This window comes from Gallinula chloropus (genome assembly GCF_964237585.1).
Source record: "Gallinula chloropus genome assembly, chromosome: 5".
Classification (NCBI taxonomy): Eukaryota; Metazoa; Chordata; class Aves; order Gruiformes; family Rallidae; genus Gallinula; species Gallinula chloropus.
In genome coordinates, this window is record NC_140090.1 from 36,856,665 (window position 1) to 36,875,890 (window position 19,226).

The following is a 19,226-nucleotide window of genomic DNA, read 5'->3' on the forward strand; positions in this document are numbered from 1 at the left end:
TCCAGGCCTGGCTCCAGCACCAGACAGACACCGCAGCCCTGAGGCAACCAGCCCCACAGAGCTAACTGCATGGTGTCCAGCCTCACAAGACTCTAAAATTCCCAGGGACAGCTGCAAGGAGCCTCACAACTCCACAGGACTCTCAAACACCCACAGGACCAGTCAGGACTCCCTGCACCCCGAAGGGTCAGCTGCAGTGGGCCCTAAACCCCACGGGGTGAGGGGAAAAAAAAGGCAGGAGGTGCCTAATCCTCACAGAGGGCACTGCAAAGGGCGCCTAAATCCTGAGGCGCTTCAAAACCGTACGGAGCCAGCCCAAAAGAGCCTCGGACCCCCACGGGGCCTGCAAACCCCCGAGAGCCAGCTGCAAGGGGCCTTTACTCGCCCCAGGGTTCCCCGAGCCGCCCGGAGCCCCCGAAGCCGCACAGCGCAGCCAGCACCGGCGCCTCGGCGCGGCTGGTGAGAGGAGCGGGAGGAGCGGAGGTACTCTTACTGCCACCCCGCTCCCTTCCGGGGCGGAGCGGGGGCGGATCGCGGCGGAGCGAAGCGAAGCGAAGAAGCAGGGACGGCGGCACCATGATGGCGCAGCGGGCGCTTCCGAATCCTTACGCGGACTACGACAAGTCCCTGGCCACCGGCTACTTCGATGCCGCCGGGAGGGTGAGTGGGGTCGGGGTGAAGCGGCAGGGCCGCCCCCGGGAAGGGCCCGCTCCGGCCCCGGCCGCCAAAGCCAAGCTAGGCAGCCAGGAGCCCAGCCCGCACCTCAGGTACCCAAGGGTTTCCAGCAGAGACCTGTCATGTTAAAAAACACTAGGTTCCCTGGTTGTGCCCCCTCCAGGTACCTCCAGCTTACCCAGACCCACCCCCCATCCCACCTGCTAGTGTTTCCTTCACGGTTTTTTATGGGTGGTTTTGTGGGTTTGGGGTTTTCTTTCCTCCACAGCTGAGCCCCGAATTCACACAGCGGCTGAATAACAAAATCAGGGAGCTGCTCCAGCAGATGGAGAGGGGCCTCAAGTCTGCCGACCCGCAGGACTGCACCACGTACACTGGCTGGGCAGGTAGGGTCGCTGGGCGGATCAGACGGAGCAGGAGCATTCTGGAGTGGGCTTCTAGGTCAGGCCAAGGCAGACCATGGGGTTTGTTTTCGGCTGTTTGGCTGCTCACAGTCAATCTGTGCCAAGAACTGTGCTTCTGCAAGTTTTAATCCATTGAAACATGGGGGTGCCTTCCTTGGGAATCCCCATTTTCAGAGCAGGTTTGAAGCTGCACATGGGAGACTGGAGCATTACAGGGCAAGTTTGGGCCTTCTCTTGGTTAATGGTGCTGAATTTGTGCAACAGAGAAAGCCAGCACCTGCTTGAGACCAAACATGGGAGCCCATAAAGGGACTGGCTTCAAATCTGGCTTGGTGGGGATGACGACAACTAAACCAGTGCTCTGTGAAGTAGGCAGATGCACATGGTGGGTCATTTCCCTGCAAGGAGTCCTCATGTATGGCAGCGGTGAGCTTATGGCCTGGAGTAATGCCCATCTTTTCTGTTTGGGCTCAATTTTATCTTATGATATTGTCCAGTTGGCAGGTTGCTCTGCTCCTGTTCCCCGGGCAGTGTCCCTTCACTTAGCCAGGGCTAGTTCTGCTCCAGTACCTGCTGGAAGGAGCAGAAACACAAATGTGCATATAATGAAGGATGGAAGCCATCCTCATGCTAACTCTTGTGTGCAAGGCTTCCAGGACCTTGTCCTTTTCTTGTTCTGCATTTTCAACCCAGTTTTTCTTCCATTGGGATCATGCCCTGTTGTCCTGGCTCTGGCCAGCCAGAATTAAGCTCCCCCAAGGTGGTTTCTTCCCCTCCCTGTTCCTATCCGCTGGAGCTGGGAAGGACACACCTTTCTCTGATGCCTCATCCTTGGCTGCTGCTGTGTGCTTTGTCAGCTCCCCTGCCTTCTGCACTGTGCCAGGCTCTAGGAGTAGTTGCAATTAATCTCATGCTTGCTGCAAGATTTTTTTTTGGCTTGTTCTTTTTTTTTTTGGCAATACATTGCGATCCTGAGTGGCAGCTTTCTATATTATAATCTGGGTGTGGCTGTGGAATTTGATGCTAACAGTTTGCTTGGGAGAATGATGTTCATCACGTTGGCACTAAACTAATGTTGCAGCTTGATGATAACATAGCCAGAAATGCCTCCTTAAAATTTTTAGTAAGGTAGACAGGCACTGAGAGCACTCTAGAGCAGTTCATAAGAAATGCTAGGATGCCAGTATTAAATTCCAGTGTGGGAGAACATTAATTTCATCAGTTGCTGCCTGGCAGCACTCTGCTGCCGCTGCTGCTGCCTGTGAATTTATGCATTTTTGTTCAGTGCTGGCTGATTTCACCTTGGGAGACAGGCTCAGTCTTCCAGTCTGCATGACTCTGCTCTGAGGTCCCCTCAGATAAAAAGCACTCCATAAGTAAAGATGGTATTAGTCATGAGGGTGCTACTTGGCAGGATGGTAGCGTCTGCCTCGGGCCAGAATAATTCAGGAGATAAAGCAGGAGGAAAATTAGCTGATGTTTGGAATAGCCTGGAAGTCTGCAGGGAGAAGGTAAGCACCTTTCCCAAGAGACCACGTTCCCTTCCTCATGTTGGAAAGCGACTGCAGTTGTGAAAGTGTTTGAGAGCTCTGGCATGATTTCAGCTCAGGTTTTTTTTTTTGGAATGGAGTTTCTCAAGAGGTTGTCCTCTCTTTTCTCCCAGGGATCACTCCTCCTTGGGCATGCAACCTTCTCGCCTTGGCTGATAGTATTAGGAAAAGAACATGGGCAGATTTCCTACAGGTCACAGCCAGCAAAGCAAATTTGCAGACAGTACACTATTTTCGTCACCCTCCCTTTTCTGATCCTAGTTATATTAATTTATTCAGTGCTGGTTTCCAGAGACAAAATTAATTGGGCCAAGGCAGCAGCTTTTTCCTGTAATTGCTTATGTAGAAAAGGCTTGTTGAGTATCTTCTCATGTAAATCATTGCCCAGCAGTCTGAAATCAACCCACACCCTCGTGGCTGCTAATAGGAGATATTTGAAACAGGGCTCTCAGCGCAAACCCTGCGTGAAATGTAACATACTTGAGCGTACTACATTACACCCAGTAATACACAACATATGCTGGTGTTTTACTTTGGTGCCTGTTTCTTTCCCAACACGCTTGACAGAGGCCTGATCCCCCAGCCTGCATTTGTGCCAGGGAAGCCACGGCTCCTTGGCAGGCGAAGCTGAAGCGGAGGGAGGGAAGGACAGAGTTGTACTTTCGGCTCAGATCAGTAAAAAACACGCTTTGGATCAAGACCATCCAGCATACGGCTGAATGCCCTCGGAGCACATTTGAATCAGCTTGTTAGAGTTTCACGCAGCTCCCCATGGAGAGGAGGGACCCGCAGGCAACACCTAGTACGTGCCTGGGTATAGACCAGACTCCGCTGTTGCATTCAGTCCTTTAATCAATTTGGCTAGGCCGTTGCAAGAGCTTTTGTGGTCTTAATTTGTTTCATTGGTATCAAAGTGTTGACTGAGGGAAGGTAAACTGCTGTAAGCTAATTCTGAATCAGAAGCAGTTCAAATCCTGGCAGGGGTACAACTGCCTCATCCATTTTCAAATTGATTAGCATGAGGATGCCAAAGAGCATGTAGATGCGTGGTGGTATTCCTCATAGTGCAAGAGGCCTTGCTCTAAAGACTACCTCCACTGGGAGCAGAGGCAATGGAAAGGGAAGGAGACTGACTTCACTCCTGTCATTTCTTAGCTGACTGCAGAAGCTACGAAGCTTCCGAGCCTGATGCCTGCTGGACCGTTGCGTCCTTCCGAGATGATGAGGTGATCTGCCACCTGAAAGAGCATATAGGGGAGAGATTCCCCTTCCTCCACATTACAGCAGTGCCTTGGGAATTTGTTTCCCGTGCAAGCATTTTCTTCTCTAGCAATGTCACAGTCATGTCTTTTGAAACTGGAAGGCCTCTGAAATAGACTAGTGAGTCCAGCTGGCCTACTCCACCCATAGCCTCTTGGCGAGTGGAGACAAGGATCACAGCTGAGTTGTCTTCTGAAAAGTCTCTTCAAAGGACATGCCAGCAGAAAGAAAAGCCATTTCAGAATGCATGGAAATTCTGATTATACCAATTCAGGAAAGCTGCTGGGAAAAAAAAAAACAACCCTTTTATTCACTTCAGTGCAATACCTTAGTTTTAACCTCAAAACCTGGAGAACTTTCATCTCCTTAAGAGAGATCTGTTCAGAAAAACAGAAATCCTCAAGTAATCCCTACAGAGCAAGAGGCAGTGTGGCTGCATTTGATGAGAGAACAGAATGCCTTGTGTCACCCACACAAACCACATTCCTGATGAGTGCTTGGTGGGTAGTTTTTGCAAAATCTCTGTTCTTGGAGGTAGTAAATACTCAACAAGACTCAGAGCATGCAAATTTGAAGTAGGTCTTACTTTCGGAGAGTTGGATCAGATCTCCTCCATGGGTCCCTACTAACCTAACCTGTTGTAGGATCCGCTTGATAGGGCAATAGTAGTTATCGTTTGGGCTGGGCTTCTTTATTTGTCTGTAGGGTGGTTTTTTTTCAGGGGAAAGCTTCTTTTGTAAAGTTTTACAGAAGCAGCTTTATTACCGAGGTTTATAGGCCAGAGAAGCTGAGGCATCTAGAGAAATGTCCTGTGGTATGCTAGGAAGACAAGCTGCTCTGGAATGCAGCTGCCCAGACAGTTCTGAACACGTGATGATAACAGCCCTCGGGAGAAGATGTCTCACTGTCCCCCTCAGCATGACTTTGGCACACGTTTATGAGCGCAAGATAGCATCCCATGCACCTGCGCCAGAAAAGATGCTTTTTATCCTTTGAGCTGGGCAGTAAAGCTATGCCACCCCCTCTGTAACTTGTACCCCATGCCCGACTCACTAAAATGACAGGTTTCTTGCTAGAAACCATCAGGCTTCATTACTCTGTGGAGCGATAGGTTTCCAGTTCTTCCCTCTGTGTTTGCCATCCTGGTTTGAGGGTGCTGGCTGACTTACTTCCCTGGGTCAGTGCAAGCCCTCCGAGCTCTATTACTGTACATGGTAGGTTTGGAACTGGTCCAGATTAGGTCAAGAAGTCTCTAAATGGCACCCCAATGTCCTTTGTGAAGGGACTGCCCCACTGTGGCTCTGGTGGACAAGGAGGCATAGTCAGAAGAGTCTAATGGGCATTCCTGCTGGGGCTGTCAGCAGCGACTTTATTCCACGTGAAGGGGTGAAGCTTTGCCTCACTACTGCTCTTCTCCCACCAGCAGAACCACTTGCAATGGTAGTGCAATCCAACATAAAGAACAAGTCAAAACTTGCAGGGAAGTTGAGGTAGAGCTTTGTTCTGTTGAAAGAGATGTAGTCATATGGCCAAGAGATTCTTTCAGCCTGCTGCAGTGCTTCAGCTCTCAAGCAAAAACTGTTCTGGTATCTCCAGCCATACCTGCTTTGTCAGAAGCAGTGGGTGCTGAAGTCGGGGCCATCAGCTCTAGCAAACTGATTCCATTCCTACTACATACATTTTAAATCTCCCCCTCTGACCCACCTAAAAGAAATCCAATGCAACACACTCTTCCTCTGCATCTACAGTACTGCACACACAGGGTAGCAAGAGGAGGGAGATGTTGCTTACTGTCCTACAAAGATGTTAAATAAAGGGGCTTTGTGAGAGACACGCAGAGTTGATTTTTGCCTCCTGATTCCCTGCAGTGAGCAAGCATCTTGGGCATTGGCGCTGCGGTGTATTAGCTTCCTGCACACTGGGGATGGCAGTTCCAGTCATCGGAGCCCTGCTCACAGATACGTTGTCACATGTGTGCTCACTGCAGTCCTGCAGCATCAGGTGACGCGCGGTGCATCTGCTGTCGCGTGTGGCTATGCAGCAGGTCTCAACGCTTTTTCAAGGAGCAAAAGACTTTGGAGAAACTACAGAGGAGAAGGTCCAACAGTTGCTAATAACCAGGACAAACCCCACACATCTCTAGCAGTAGCAGGCCATGGGGCAGCCACCACGCTGTAGTTCTACTGAAAACAATCAGAAGTCCCAGAGGTCACAAAAGCAGGTCACGTTTCCAACTAGGACACTGAACACACACTTCCAGGACACATAGAAACGGAGCAGATCCACTGCTTACGTAGCTCCATTTCAGTGATGATGCCATGTTTGTATAGCACTTAAAACATGCCAAACAAATAACCCAGTCAGTCAGCAAAGCTTACCTTGTCAGTGGGCATGGGAAAGGTGTTATCGGAGGGGGAGCGGTGCAGAGCTGTGGAATAGCTTCTGCAAGAACAATGCTGCCTAGCTGAGCTGAGTTTATCAGGTGGAAACTCCTGTCTCCAAACCACACTGCCTCTGAAATACGCTGCCTACCTGTTGGCACACAGGTCAATACAGGATATTCCCCACCCAGGTGACTGCATTTTATACCCTCTGCATACACCTGTAAACATTGCCTCTTTATGCACATGCTTGCCATGCTCTGCTGGTCTTCCCTACTTGTGGGCTCACAGACGGGCACAGAGCAAGCAGCAGGCTGAAGGCAGCGCTGCATTGTGCCCTTCTCATCAGCCTGGGAATATGAATTCCCTGAGGAACGGGTTGGAAAAAAAAACTGCTTTAGATTCACTTTGTAATGGCTTTGTGTTTTAAAGAAAAAAGGAGAAATTAACGATTTGGGGAAGCAAATGATCCCTTCCACCCTTTAATATAGGTCAGTAGCTTTTCAGAGTCTTTTCTAAAGATGCTTGGGCCTGAGATGTTCTAAAAGAGGGGAGGCAAAGAAGTCAGAAGAAAACAATACTGAGACATTAATTTCTAAGAATTCAATCCTAGCAGTAGTGTTGGCATGGTAGTTAGTGGAAATAGAAGCTACTTACAAGGAAAAAGTTGTATATTAAAGCATATAAGCCAAGAGAGCAAGCTGTGCTCGGACAGCTATCAGGCCTTTTAAAATCTAGAAGCTGTGCGAGGTGCTTGTCACTTGACATTTGCTAGCTGGAAGAGGAGGGTTCCCCTTTAAAGAAGGGCTTCATATCCACATCCCTATAGACTCGAGTGATGGCACCATACACCTGAGCTCTCTCTGGAAATACTAACACCAAACTGCTTAGGGAGAGGACAAGGTTATTAGCTTCAGCAGGAAATGGAAATTTGCCCTTAATACACACGTGGAATCGAATTATCTCTAGCACGAAGCTTTGGAGATTACCCGTGCAAAATGAGAAAAGATCTAAATTTTAAAATTGTCCTCAGTACCATGGAAAGTAATTTTGCAGTATGCTTGCCCCCCTATCTCTCCCCACCTCACCACATCAGAGTCTGCAGAGATTGGCTCTATTAATTTATTCTTCTACACAGAACCCGGGTTGTCATGGATATGGTTACTGGTAAGGGAAGAAAGCTTTTCTCAAAGCGATGTAGGCCAGTAGCTTTCTTCAGTGCACGTTTGAGGATGCCCTCCAGATTGGAAGGATGGTTCAAATGTGAGAGACCTTCCAGACTTACTGAGGACTCCTCATTTACCTGCTAAAAAGCTTCAAGAGCTGGGTGAAGATAGGGCAGACAGAGACAAAGGACAGTGACTGATGTAACTTCTCAGTAAGGGAGTTGTTTCTATAGCTGGCCAGCCCATTGCAAACCTTCAGGGAGGACCACGTAGCCTTTTGGACAGCCCCTTTGTAAGATGTATGAAGGGTGCTGCTTCTCAGTGCTGATGATATGTCGCTCTTTCTAAAATCCAGTCCAAGGTGAGCAACCAGCCCTTTACGTCCTGGCATGGGAGAAAATAATTCAGAGAGGGTGACAGCTCAGCTCTGCTCTCCCGCAAGCACCATCTTGCCCTGTGATGATTTTTTTTCCCCCTCCATTCTTTTGCAGCAGTCCCAGGTGCAATTGATAGATTGAGGTGGTATTTTCTAGGTCTTAACTTTTGCTTCTCATTAGTAAATTTGTATGTAACCTGTGTATCAGAAGCTCTGCTGTCCTCCAGGACAGACAATGACAGTGGGTCAGACACTGATGTTTGTCTTGACCTGCAGTCTGCTCTTGAGCGGCATCAGGTGCAGGGTGGCCACAAAGCAGGAAAAGAAGCTGTGGGTGGATGCTGCAATCTTTGCATTCTTTTTTGCAGGCATTGCTTTACTGTATTTGCACCTGTATGACGTGTATGGAGATCCAGCCTACCTTCAGGTGGCCCATGAGTACGTGAAGAAGAGCCTGAGCTGTCTGACAAGGCGATCCATCACGTTCTTGTGTGGCGACGCTGGGCCCCTGGCAGTGGCTGCTGTTGTCTACCACAAGCTGCACAACCACAAGCAGTCAGAAGACTGCATCACTCGGTAAAACACCCTGTTCTGTCTTTGACCTAACGTTCCTCTTGCTCGCTGAGCTGGGCTGGGCTCATTCTGCACACTCTCCACCAAGTCTGAACACATTTTGTTGTGGTTTTACGTGAGAAATAATCCAGTAATTTAGCACAAACTTGGTCTGCCCTAGGGAAGGAGCTAGCTTAAGGACAGAAATGCTTACCTGGCAGCCTGCAGGCTGGGGACTGAGGACGCTGCTCAGCTGCTATTATTGACACCTTAAAAATAATTCACATGAAGGCAGGAAGAAAAAAAATGCCAAGATAAAAACAAAGCCAAACCACCACCCCCCACAGCAGAAAAGCTGAGGTGTTGTATATTTTCAGGACCCTTAAAGTTACCTTTACAGCCATTACCATGGCAGGGTCGTTAACTTTGTCACCCACTTCCACTTGCAATTTGTTAGTAGTTGGCTTTTGCTTGAGCCTGAGCCTGACAGCATCCCTTTCAGCTGCTGAATGCAGATGGCTGTGATTCATTCCTTTCTATTTCCTGCCTTTCCTTGAGTGTTTTTAAAAATGTATTTTTGCTGGGTACTTAAGAAAAGGACAAACAAGCAGTTGTGTAGTCAGGCCAGCATGTGGCAGAGGACAAGAGAAAAAAACGTTAAGAAAAGCTTGCCACTGCATATCCTCAAGGGACATCAGTTTTGAGGAGGTGAGAAACAATCCTGGGAAGAGTCTCCGCTTGCGCGGGGTCAGCACAAAAAGGAAGAGAAAACCCCTGACACTTCAGAACAACACTGAGTGCCCTTAAGCAGCCAGGAGCAAGTGATGAATAAGATCAATTTTAAAAGCCGTGGGTGGGAATCAGAGGTGCCTTTATGATTTGGACACTCAAGTTCCTGCTCCCCTTAACTAAGAATAGCTTCTAGTTTGTGGATATGGTCAACCTGAGGACAGAACTCTCTTTATTCTTAAAATAATCTGCAGTTTAGGTTTTGCTCAATACTGTGTCAAAGTGGCGAATCTCACTATGATTAATGTATTTGCTAACAGAAAGGGAACTAATCGGCCAAACAGAACTGGCCGGCTGCACTCAGCTCATAAGCCCCAAGTTGTGAAAAAGCCCTAATTCAGAGTTTCTTGCTGTGGCTCTTCCCTTCGCGTACCCCTCCCGTTCCCTGGCAGAACAGAACCCCGTGATTAATTCTGCACTGCCATCTAATGGCACAGGAAAGGCAAAGCCTTGGAAATCGGGTTCTTCACACATCCGAGAGGAGGAAAGAAAAAAGCAAAACTGCAGCTTTCTCAAGGGAACAGTTATACTGTCCTTATGCTACCACCAGTTCCCAGAGCAGTTAGCCTGACCATGCTACCTTTAAAAAGGCAGTATTTCCTTGAGAAATAGCTCTCTTAATCAAACTCTTTAGTGGGTTTCGAGTACGTGGTTTAGTTACAGAACAGTTGCCATGTTATGCAGTACAAGCGCATAGAAAGCGTACCTCAGTTGCTGCTGTGGAGAAGGAGGCCCTCTCTCTCTCTGTTCTGTTCTCTGTTATTTAAAGCTCCTCATCTTTACAGAGGCCAAGGAGAGAATCCATCAGCCAGGTTTTACCTGCAGTGGAAGAGACACAAGCTTGCTTTTTCTTAGCTCCTTGCTCTTCCCTGAATAAGTTCACAACCAACAAATGTGCTTTTATGCTCTGGAGAGAATTAAGGTTCCAAGGCACCCCATTTTCCAAGAGCCTGTGAACATCTGAGCTGCGTTCCAGGACTCCTCTTTGCCCCCCACCCTGACCTCTCCCACCAACTCAGGTGGACAGAGGTTTGCTTTTAGAGCCAGTGGCACACCAGAATCCCACCTTGCTCTACAGCTGCCTCGCCTTCCCTCTATCCAGAAGCTTCCAATTTTTGACAGTTGAGGCGATGGGCTGATATGCGAGCAGCCCTGGGACCTCCATTTGTCCCCTTGTACCCGAGAAAAGCCTTCTGCATGCCAGCAGTCCAGCAGCATCCCAGGCATCTCTTGCTGCACACGTGCCACGTGGCCCTGCCCCACATTTCAAAAACAACAGAAACTGCTGGCAGGCTTTCTCCCCTGATTATCCTGGCTGGGAAAGCAGCTAGAGGTAAAACCAGTAATACACAAGGAGCAAGCATAGCAGCTCCAGCTGCTTCAGACTTTCCCACGGAAATAAGATTTCACATCAAGACCTCAGCAAATCCCTGCTGTGGGTATTTACTGTTTATCCACCCATCCATGCCTCCTATTGAATCTGACACGTCCCTGGCATCTAAGAGCTGAACATCACCAGCCAGCACCTCTTCTGGCCAGCCTGGTGCTGGTCAGAGTCTGGCTGTTAAATCACCATTTTCCTCCCTGGAAACCCTGCTCTTCACTTGCTTTCCTTGGACCTGAGGACAGGACCGTTGAGCCCATGCAGCTGAGAGAGGGGACCTGCTTACTGCTAGTTGTGGATGTATAGTCTTTCTCTTGGATTTATTCTGCAAGAAGTCTCCCCCATGGAGCAATGCACATTTCAAGTAGCATGTGAGAAGCTGCACCAATCCACCTTGACACTGCTCTCTCTTTTCTCTTCCAATGTCCTGTCTCACTTAGAATCCAGTGCCAAGGGAGAGCTTCCTGTCATAGGGAGTCAGATCCCAGCACCCTCCCTCTGCTCTGAGGGTACGCTGGACATTTGGTCACTTGTTTTCTTTGCAGCACATTGTTCTGCCCAGGAGCACAGGCACAGGCAAGCCCGGCACACCTGCAGCTCTCGTGGCTGGTTTCTTAGCCCTCTCCGTGTTGTGGGCAGAGCAGAAAGCAGCTGAGAGAACTGCTGTGATGCCACTTAACACTGGGATTTTAGAAGTGATGGCATTGTGCAGATTGCTGTCTCAGGGGCAAACAGAAAAATAAAGCCTAAGCCACAGAATCACACGGTTGGAAAAGACCTTTAAGACCATTGAGTCCAACCGTTCCTGTCCTACCATATCTCTGACATATACCAGTCATGTTCCTCCCTGCTGCTGTGACAAGGAAGGACATCCAGCTTTGCTGGAAGCACAGTGAGAGGCAAAACAAAGGGAAAAAATACATGGAGAGTAAATTGGGCTACAAAGCACTGGTGTGAAGAGCTGTCAGTATTTGTCAACACTACAGGAATATCACCAATTTTGTAACGTGGTGATAGAAAAATGGCAAAGGAAGTACATGACTCTAGCAGACCTCATGGTCTGGTGCCAGCCAGCCAGACCTTAGTGCTGGACTGCGCCTTGAGCAGCTAAGCTGTCCTCACTGCTGCTCAGCTCTGCCTAGGGAGGATTTCTTACCTATGCTGCAGAGATGTTAAACAATTCCAGCTGCTTCTCCCTGCCCCTTGCCTGGATTTTTAGCTCATAGAGGCACCTCTTTTTCCACTGACAGTGTGGCCACTTGGCATGGATAAAGGACTATGAAGACTTCAGAGTATAAGGGGCAATATTTTTCCATGGTCCATCAGTGCTAGTTTGGTATTTCCAGCATGCCTTAGCAATCAAATTAAACAGATACCAGTTCAGCTTGAAGATAGGAATTTTTAGCGGAGGGTCTGCCTTGCCAGCGGCATCCCAAGGAAGTAATGGTGGGCAGCCTTTCTTGAGCAGTTTATTTTTGCTGACCATTTCCTCTAGCTCATGGGTTTTCCCCACAAGTAGCTTTCCTAGAGCTGGTCCTCCAAAATACAAGCATGTAGTACAACTGCAGTGTAGAGAGGTGAGTGAAGTAAGGCAGTAACCCAAACAGAAAGCTGGGAGAAGGAGGAATTCTGTACTTTGCATAGCTGGGACGGCTGAGACTGGCCCAGCATCTCACAGGGCACAGCAGCATGTTTCTGAGGTCCAGTCTCACCACTCTGTTACCTGGCTTTGAGCATCCTCTCACCTCCCCCATGTGAATTTTTCTTCGTAGTTTGCTCCATCTCCACAAGCTTGACCCACGGGTACCAGATGAACTGCTGTACGGGCGCATGGGCTATCTCTACGCGCTGGTATTTGTGAACAAGCACTTCGGAGAGGAAAAGATCCCTCAGAGTCACATTCAGCAGGTACCGTGGCTTCTGCCGATTTGTTGGCTATCTCTCCCCATGCAGCTCAGCTTCAAACGGGTAAAAAATCAATGCTAGATGTAGAGAACTCCAGCAACAAGGGAGAAACCATATCATGGTAACCCTGCTGCTCTTCTTCCAGAGGGACAAAGCACCACATGCTCCAGCACCATCCATGTAAATCCATCGGCAGCACTGAACTGGCATATGTTTCATTCACTCACAGTCCTCACCCTGCCTGGGCAGAAAACAACAACTCTCTCTTGTCCTGTGCCCGGATACTCACTGCGCTGTGTCCAAAACAAGCAGCATTTCCCTCACCTGCATCTGTTCCCACCCACAGGTCTGTGAAGCCGTCGTAGCCTCGGGAGAAAACTTGGCCAAAAGGAGGAACTTCACAGCAAAGAGCCCGCTGATGTACGAGTGGTACCAGGAGTACTATGTAGGGGCAGCCCATGGCTTGGCTGGGATTTACTATTATCTCATGCAGGTAAGAGGGACTAGAGAGAGTGGCCTTTAGCAGCTGTTTCATGATACTGTGAACGAGGAGGAGCCCCTGAATTGGCTCTTGGTGAGCTCAAACAGGTTAAGCACCTTTGTCTGATGGGCTTACTTTGGGGTTTGATTGTGCGTCCCCTGCTTTTAGGTTTTCTTTAAATCCATGAGGTTGAATTTCCTACCTCCATGTTGAATCACAAGGGAAACATGGCCTGCATCCTACCAGTTTCACATAGTGAAGCCCTGAAGGTCAGCTCGGTTTGAGTTTCCTCCTCTTGTGTTAACTGCTTATCAAGCATTCCCATTCCGTGGTACCTCTGGGCTGCTTGATTTTTTGGGGTGGTTATTTGGGGCAACCCTAGATCCTTACAGAACGAGAATGTCTGTAAGGAAAGAATGGTGAAAGAGAGCGTGCTCACAGTAGGAAAGCAGGAAGTGCCTTTGTATCCAAATCAGGGCCTACATCTGAATGTCAAAGCAGGGGGCCTTGGCTAAAGCAGCTGAGCTCTGTAGTGCCTGAAGTAGGCAGGGCAAGACACGAGGCTGGGAGCTGTGCTTCGATGATGTCTTTCTCCCAGTTTCGCACAACTCACTGGAACTCTGGAATCTTTGCTTCCCTGGCTCTGAAACAAGGGTGGTAATTCCCCTATGTGGGTCACATTGTGCATAACTTTACAGCACTTAAGCTCCCAGAGAAATAATAGCAATAAATAATGCCGCGTTCTCAGAGCAGTAAGGGTGCTTACTGAGCAACACACATGTTAAAGTAGCAAGGGTCCTAGAAATGGGTGATGCAGAAGGAGATGTGGCAAAGTGATAATTGCCTGGGAGTTAGAGGATGGCCAGAGAGAGGCGTGCTGTGAGCCCAGGCTCGCACTGAGTCCCCGCACTTGTCCCCAGGCTCATGGTTTAAAGAATTTTAAGTGTAAATCTCCCATAAAATGGGAGAACGTGCAGATCTCATGTGGGGCAGCCTCAATGGAAGGGCACACTGAAGTCACTTCCTTGCTTTTGTCTGAGGTCAACGGTGAAGTCACCCCATTGCAGTTACCCAGAGACATCTGTGAAAACGCAGATGACAGCCCACTGGTTAGGCTGGCCCAGCAGCTCAGAGCTGAGATGGTGTGAGTGCTAGGAGTTCTTCCTGGTATTCATCCTTAATACTGCTTTTATACAGTTTATCTCTTTACTCCAGATCTGGGTACCTGAAACTGTTCCTACTCATCTTCAGGAAAAGCAGCAGGCTGGTTGATGTCCTCGGGGCAGTCTTTGTTTCTGAGGATGCAAGGGTATGACAGGCAGAGTGGGTATTTGTGATGTGTGAAAGCCCAGACCAAAGAAATGACTCGACTTGCAGGGAGCAAGAGGAACACAGCTACAGTCAGCTTTGTGCCTTTTGGGTACATCTGAGGCTTCTTTGGGAGAGAGAGAATGGTCATTCTCCCTGACTTAATGCTTTCTCTCTCTCAGCCTGGCCTTGGAGTGAGCCAAGTAAAGCTGCACAATGCAGTCAAACCCAGCGTGGACTACGTCTGCCAGCTCAAGTTCCCATCTGGCAATTACCCTCCATGCATCAATGACACCAGAGACCTACTCGTCCACTGGTGCCATGGGGCACCGGGTGTTATCTACATGCTTCTCCAGGCCTACAAGGTACCAGAAATCCTTGCAAAGACCCTTTGGGGATCCCAAAAGGTGGAGAAGATTCTGTTGAGATTCCCCACCCCACTTACGAGTAGGATGGCTTGTTACAGTGGAATCACCCCACAGGGACCACTGACTGAAACAGAAATCAGGGGTTTTAAAAGTTATTTCTGAAAACCCATCAGCTGCACAGGTTGTCCTGCTGCAGGGGACTGATGGTGACAACTAGCTGTGTGCACAGGAACGGCCACACAGCCCCATTCATCATATGAACACCACTCTCCTTTAAAGTAGACAGCAAAGTCACGTCATTAAGACTTAGGTAGGAGAGAAACTAATTAACCCAAGCCTCCCCGCTCGCGCAGGGATGCTCTTTGTGTGCAGGAAACCATCTCAGCAAGAGGGGCTGTTTCTTGTCTCTGCAGGTCTTTGGGGAACAGCAGTACCTGAATGATGCCCTACAGTGTGCAGAAGTGATCTGGCAGTATGGATTATTGAAGAAAGGCTACGGGCTGTGCCATGGGACAGCCGGCAACGCTTACGGCTTCCTAGCCCTGTACAACCTCACTCAGAACATGAAATACCTGTACAGGGCCTGCAAGGTGAGAGCCTGGGCAAAGAAGGGGAGGGAATTACTCACTGCTGCCTTTTATGTCACCACCTTTGCCTTTGAAACCTAACTTCTAGCATGGCAGAGGTGCAGGTAGATCTGAGAAGCTCCACCAGAATAGTCCTTCAGCAGTGTGGTCGCTGTCTGACAGCCCATACAGAAGGAACATCCCTTGCTCAGCAAGGGATAGTGTGAGGATGAGGGGGATGAGGGTTAAGATCCATCTTCACACGGTGTGAGTGGGTTTTGTTCCTTTTTCTCAGTTTGCAGAGTGGTGTTTAAGCTATGGCCAACACGGGTGCCGGACTCCTGACACGCCGTTCTCTCTCTTTGAAGGTAAATCTCCATCTCTGTGCTTGTGTTTTATTCCTGGAACCGAGCCAGGCTGGTGCCAAGGAAAGCCAAATAATGTGCTCCACTGAAGCCTTTGCAAAACTCAGTGTTGAGGAGGGGAGGGGAACTGCATTCCCTGTTTTCACCCTTTCCTCAGTGCAGTCTTCTTGTAGCACAGGCTCGAGCATCTTGTCTTCTCGGGCCTCCCGCACAGATTCCACACGCAGGTCTCAAGGGGAATTCTTTACTGGGTACCGGCCTGTCGTGGTTTCACCCCGGCTGAGAGCCGAGATCCATGCAGCTGCCTGCTCCTTAAAGGAAAAGAGCAGGGAAAAGGGAAGAGGGGGGGGGGTAAGAGGTAAGGGAAGGGAAAAGGAAGAGGAAGGGGCAAATAACCCCAAACCAAGAAACTAAGAGACCCGTGGGTTGGGATAAGGATAGTTTACTAAGATAACAGAAAGATACAATATAACAATGCTAACAGGACTTCAGAGCAGAAATATATGAAGCTGTTGATACACAATGCAGTTTCTCACCAAACCACACAACTCAGGCTGTGCCACCCAGAGCCGTCCCAGAACCCAACCGTCCCCCAAGAACCGCGCGTCCCGGAGCCGCCCCAGGCCTTCCTCCCGTCAGCCCCCAATATCCTGGGCAAGACGTAACTGGCGTGGAATACTCTCTTTGGTCAGCCTGGTCACCTGTCCTGGCTTCATCCCTCCTTTCTCATGAAGAGCTGAGAAAGTCCTTGACTGTCTGACAGCAATTAATAACATCAGGGTGTTACCAGCACTGCTTTCATTTTAACTCCCAAACACAGCATTCCATCCACTGCTACAAATGAATTTAACTCTATCCTGACCAAAACCAGGACAAGGCCACAGTTTCCCTGATGGTAGTTTGTAGCCTGGCTTCTCAGTCAGTTCCTTTTCTGTGCATTATTCAGGATTAGAGTCCCCTGTGGACTTTGCAGTGCTGTTCCAAAGGTGAGGAGCTGCTTATCTAGGCCTTGTTGGCTTCTCTGGCACTCTGTCCCCCCAAATCTGCCATCAGCGGGTACCTCAACTGACATAAAGCTGCCTGGCTTTGCTGCTGGCCAAGGAACAAGTGCTATCAGTGAGGACTTGAGACAGCAGTGTCACAGGATCCAAAGTGTTCCAAAGAAAAATTTGGATTGTTAAGCCTGGGGAGAGGTGAAGCAGAAGGGAGGGAGCTGGAGGTGGGGAGGGGGGGAAGATGCATCATGTTTTCCCAGGTGCTTTTCAACATTTGGTTAACTTCAGAATGCTTTCCCCACTGAAGTACGCGAGTTCTTTGGAAAACATGGGTTCAGACCTCAGCAGTTATTTAGGTCCTTCTGAAAGGTCCTTTCCTGTCTTCACAGTCCATTCACTCCCCAGAAAACTGATAAAGTGGGTGCCCAGAGGAAGTCTTGCTCTGAAACACATCATGTTTTCTTATCCTCAGGAATGGCTGGAACGATTTACTTCCTTGCGGACCTGCTGGTGCCCACCAAGGCCAAGTTCCCTGCCTTTGAACTCTGAATCCAAGCTTGGCAGCTTCCTGCCTGAATCCCTCCACACTTGGGAAAGTGGTTCAAAGCAGTGTTCTCCTCCTTCCACACTCATCATCATTCACCTAACCGAACATAAACCCATCCTCCTGAGGGCACGCTGAGTTCTAATAGTCCCAGTCATCTCCTTGCATTGTTCCAGTTTAAAAGACAGCACAGATTTTGCTGGTGTCTTCTCAAAATGCAGGGCTGCGGGTGGGAGCAGGGAGAAAAGTGTACAGTATTTTGTTGGCTATAGAGTTTTGCTATTTTCTGTATCCCCTTTCCTGGGAGAAAGTTTTCTATTGAATGTAACATCACCCTTTCTGTGTGTGTGCTGACAAACGGTCACGGGAATTCAGCTCCCTTTGGAAAAGAGCAGATGAAAACCTGAGATTATCGCCCCGTAAGTTGCTTTTCAGTGTTTTCTTTCTGAGCACCCAGGGAGTAAGCAGTGCAGCAGCTGGGTTGCTCCACAGGAAGCAAATGCAATGGACTGTGGAGTCTTTATAGCCATTGGCTTTTCTAATGACCAACAGCAAGTGGCACAGCTGCGGCTGAAAGGCCGAAGCCTTGTTGCTCTCTATCTGCTTTAAAGGCAAAGGCGATGTGTGTACCTCTTGCTGCCTTTTTTCCAAGCAACAAATATCCACTTGCTCTTGTGTTTGTCATCTCAGTCACTGAACTAGTGCAAAGTTTAGTGTATCTAAGGGAAAGCTCCCATCTAAGGGCGAGCTAAGCATGCGTGCTGGTGTGGTCGCTTCAGTTGAGCTTTGGCAGTTTATTTTGATGTTTTTAAAGTGTGTTATGAATATTGTGGGTGTGGGATGGGGTTAGGCTCACCAGCAGCAGCATGGGAAAAGAAATGCATTCCACTGAGTGCTGTCAGTGTTTAACCTATTACCTGTATAGGTGGTGTGTATGCTTTATTTTATAAGCTTTCCTGAAATCAGATCCTTGAAGTCAATTGTTTGCGTTGTTAGTGCTTCTTGTAGTTTGATACGCATCCACACATCTCCCCACCTGGAAAATCTGCCAGAGGTTGAATAGCTTTGACCCATCAAGCAGACCAGATACTTGCAAAGAGTAATTCTGCTTTTCCATCCTCAGCTGATGTAACACTAATTTGCAGCAATTAGGGACCTGACCCTGTAAACCACTTTCTTAGTACCGTGCAGGAGCCAAACACTGAGCACAGCAGGAGTTACTGAGGCAGCTGTAACACTTCGTGCTGTTTGAGGGCAGCTCCTCAGCCTGCACAAGAGCAGACATGGGTTTCGATCTCCTAAGGCCCCAGTTGCTGAGTGCCTCAGGTCACCTCCTGCAGCAGTGACAGTGAAGCAGGAGGGCCAAACCTGCACAGTAATGCAGCTAGCTTACTGGTGCCTGAACACAAGACAGCCTAGCCCCAGTGGCTTAGGCAGAGCCTGAACAACCTCCTGCAAAGAGCAGAAACCCTGCCTAGAAGGCTGCCTGTTTCCTCAAATCCCAGGCTCCTGCTGCCATCACTTTTCTGGAAGTTCATCAAAAGACAGGCTGAAGCATAGAGAAGCTCATCTGCTTTGGGCTGGGCATGGCTGTCAGAAGTCACAAGCTCATGCAGACTCTGGTGGTCATGCCCTATCATTCACAGGGCCCAAACAACACAAGGAGGTGCCTGGAAAGGAGGCAGCACAGCCTCAAGAGCAGGATTGGGCTGGCCAGCCAGCTTGGGGTGTGACCCCACAGTACCCAAGGCCTGCTGTAAGGTACCTCCCAGCTTGGGGGTGATGGCAGTGCAGGACGCTGCTCTGAGCCTAGGTTCCTCCTGGGCATTGCCTCTGTAAAAGGACGTGGTTCATGCAGCCTTGTATGGTGGCAGCATCCCATCCAGGGTTCGTACACTGACCGGGGATTGTCAGGGCCTGGTGTATACCTGCTGTGTATTGGAGCGCAGTTTAATAAAGACGCTGAACGAACAAGCTTCGGGTTTATTTTTACTCACACTTTGTGACCAGGCTTCATGGCTGAAGAGATAAAGATAACCCACAACAGCTGCTCTGGTACCTCCTGGAGGCTCACCAGCCTCCCACCCACTCTGAGTCTGTTAAGAGTGTTTCTCATTTTTCCCAATCTCCCACCCATGAAGTCCAGTCCCATGCTTT

At 49.1% G+C, this 19,226-nt stretch overlaps 1 protein-coding gene across 1 annotated transcript; it reads left to right on the top strand.

Moving 5' to 3' along the window:
• Positions 1-576: 576 nt before the first annotated feature.
• On the top strand, positions 577-17,229 carry LANCL1 (LanC like glutathione S-transferase 1; the record flags this gene model as incomplete). Its single annotated transcript, XM_084265621.1, has 9 exons — positions 577-660; positions 944-1,061; positions 8,181-8,388; positions 12,310-12,445; positions 12,789-12,935; positions 14,414-14,596; positions 15,013-15,189; positions 15,461-15,533; positions 16,998-17,229. The coding sequence occupies 9 exons, from the start codon at positions 577-579 to the stop codon at positions 17,072-17,074; spliced, it is 1,203 nt and encodes a 400-aa protein (XP_084121747.1). The 3' UTR covers positions 17,075-17,229.
• Positions 17,230-19,226: the final 1,997 nt, after the last annotated feature.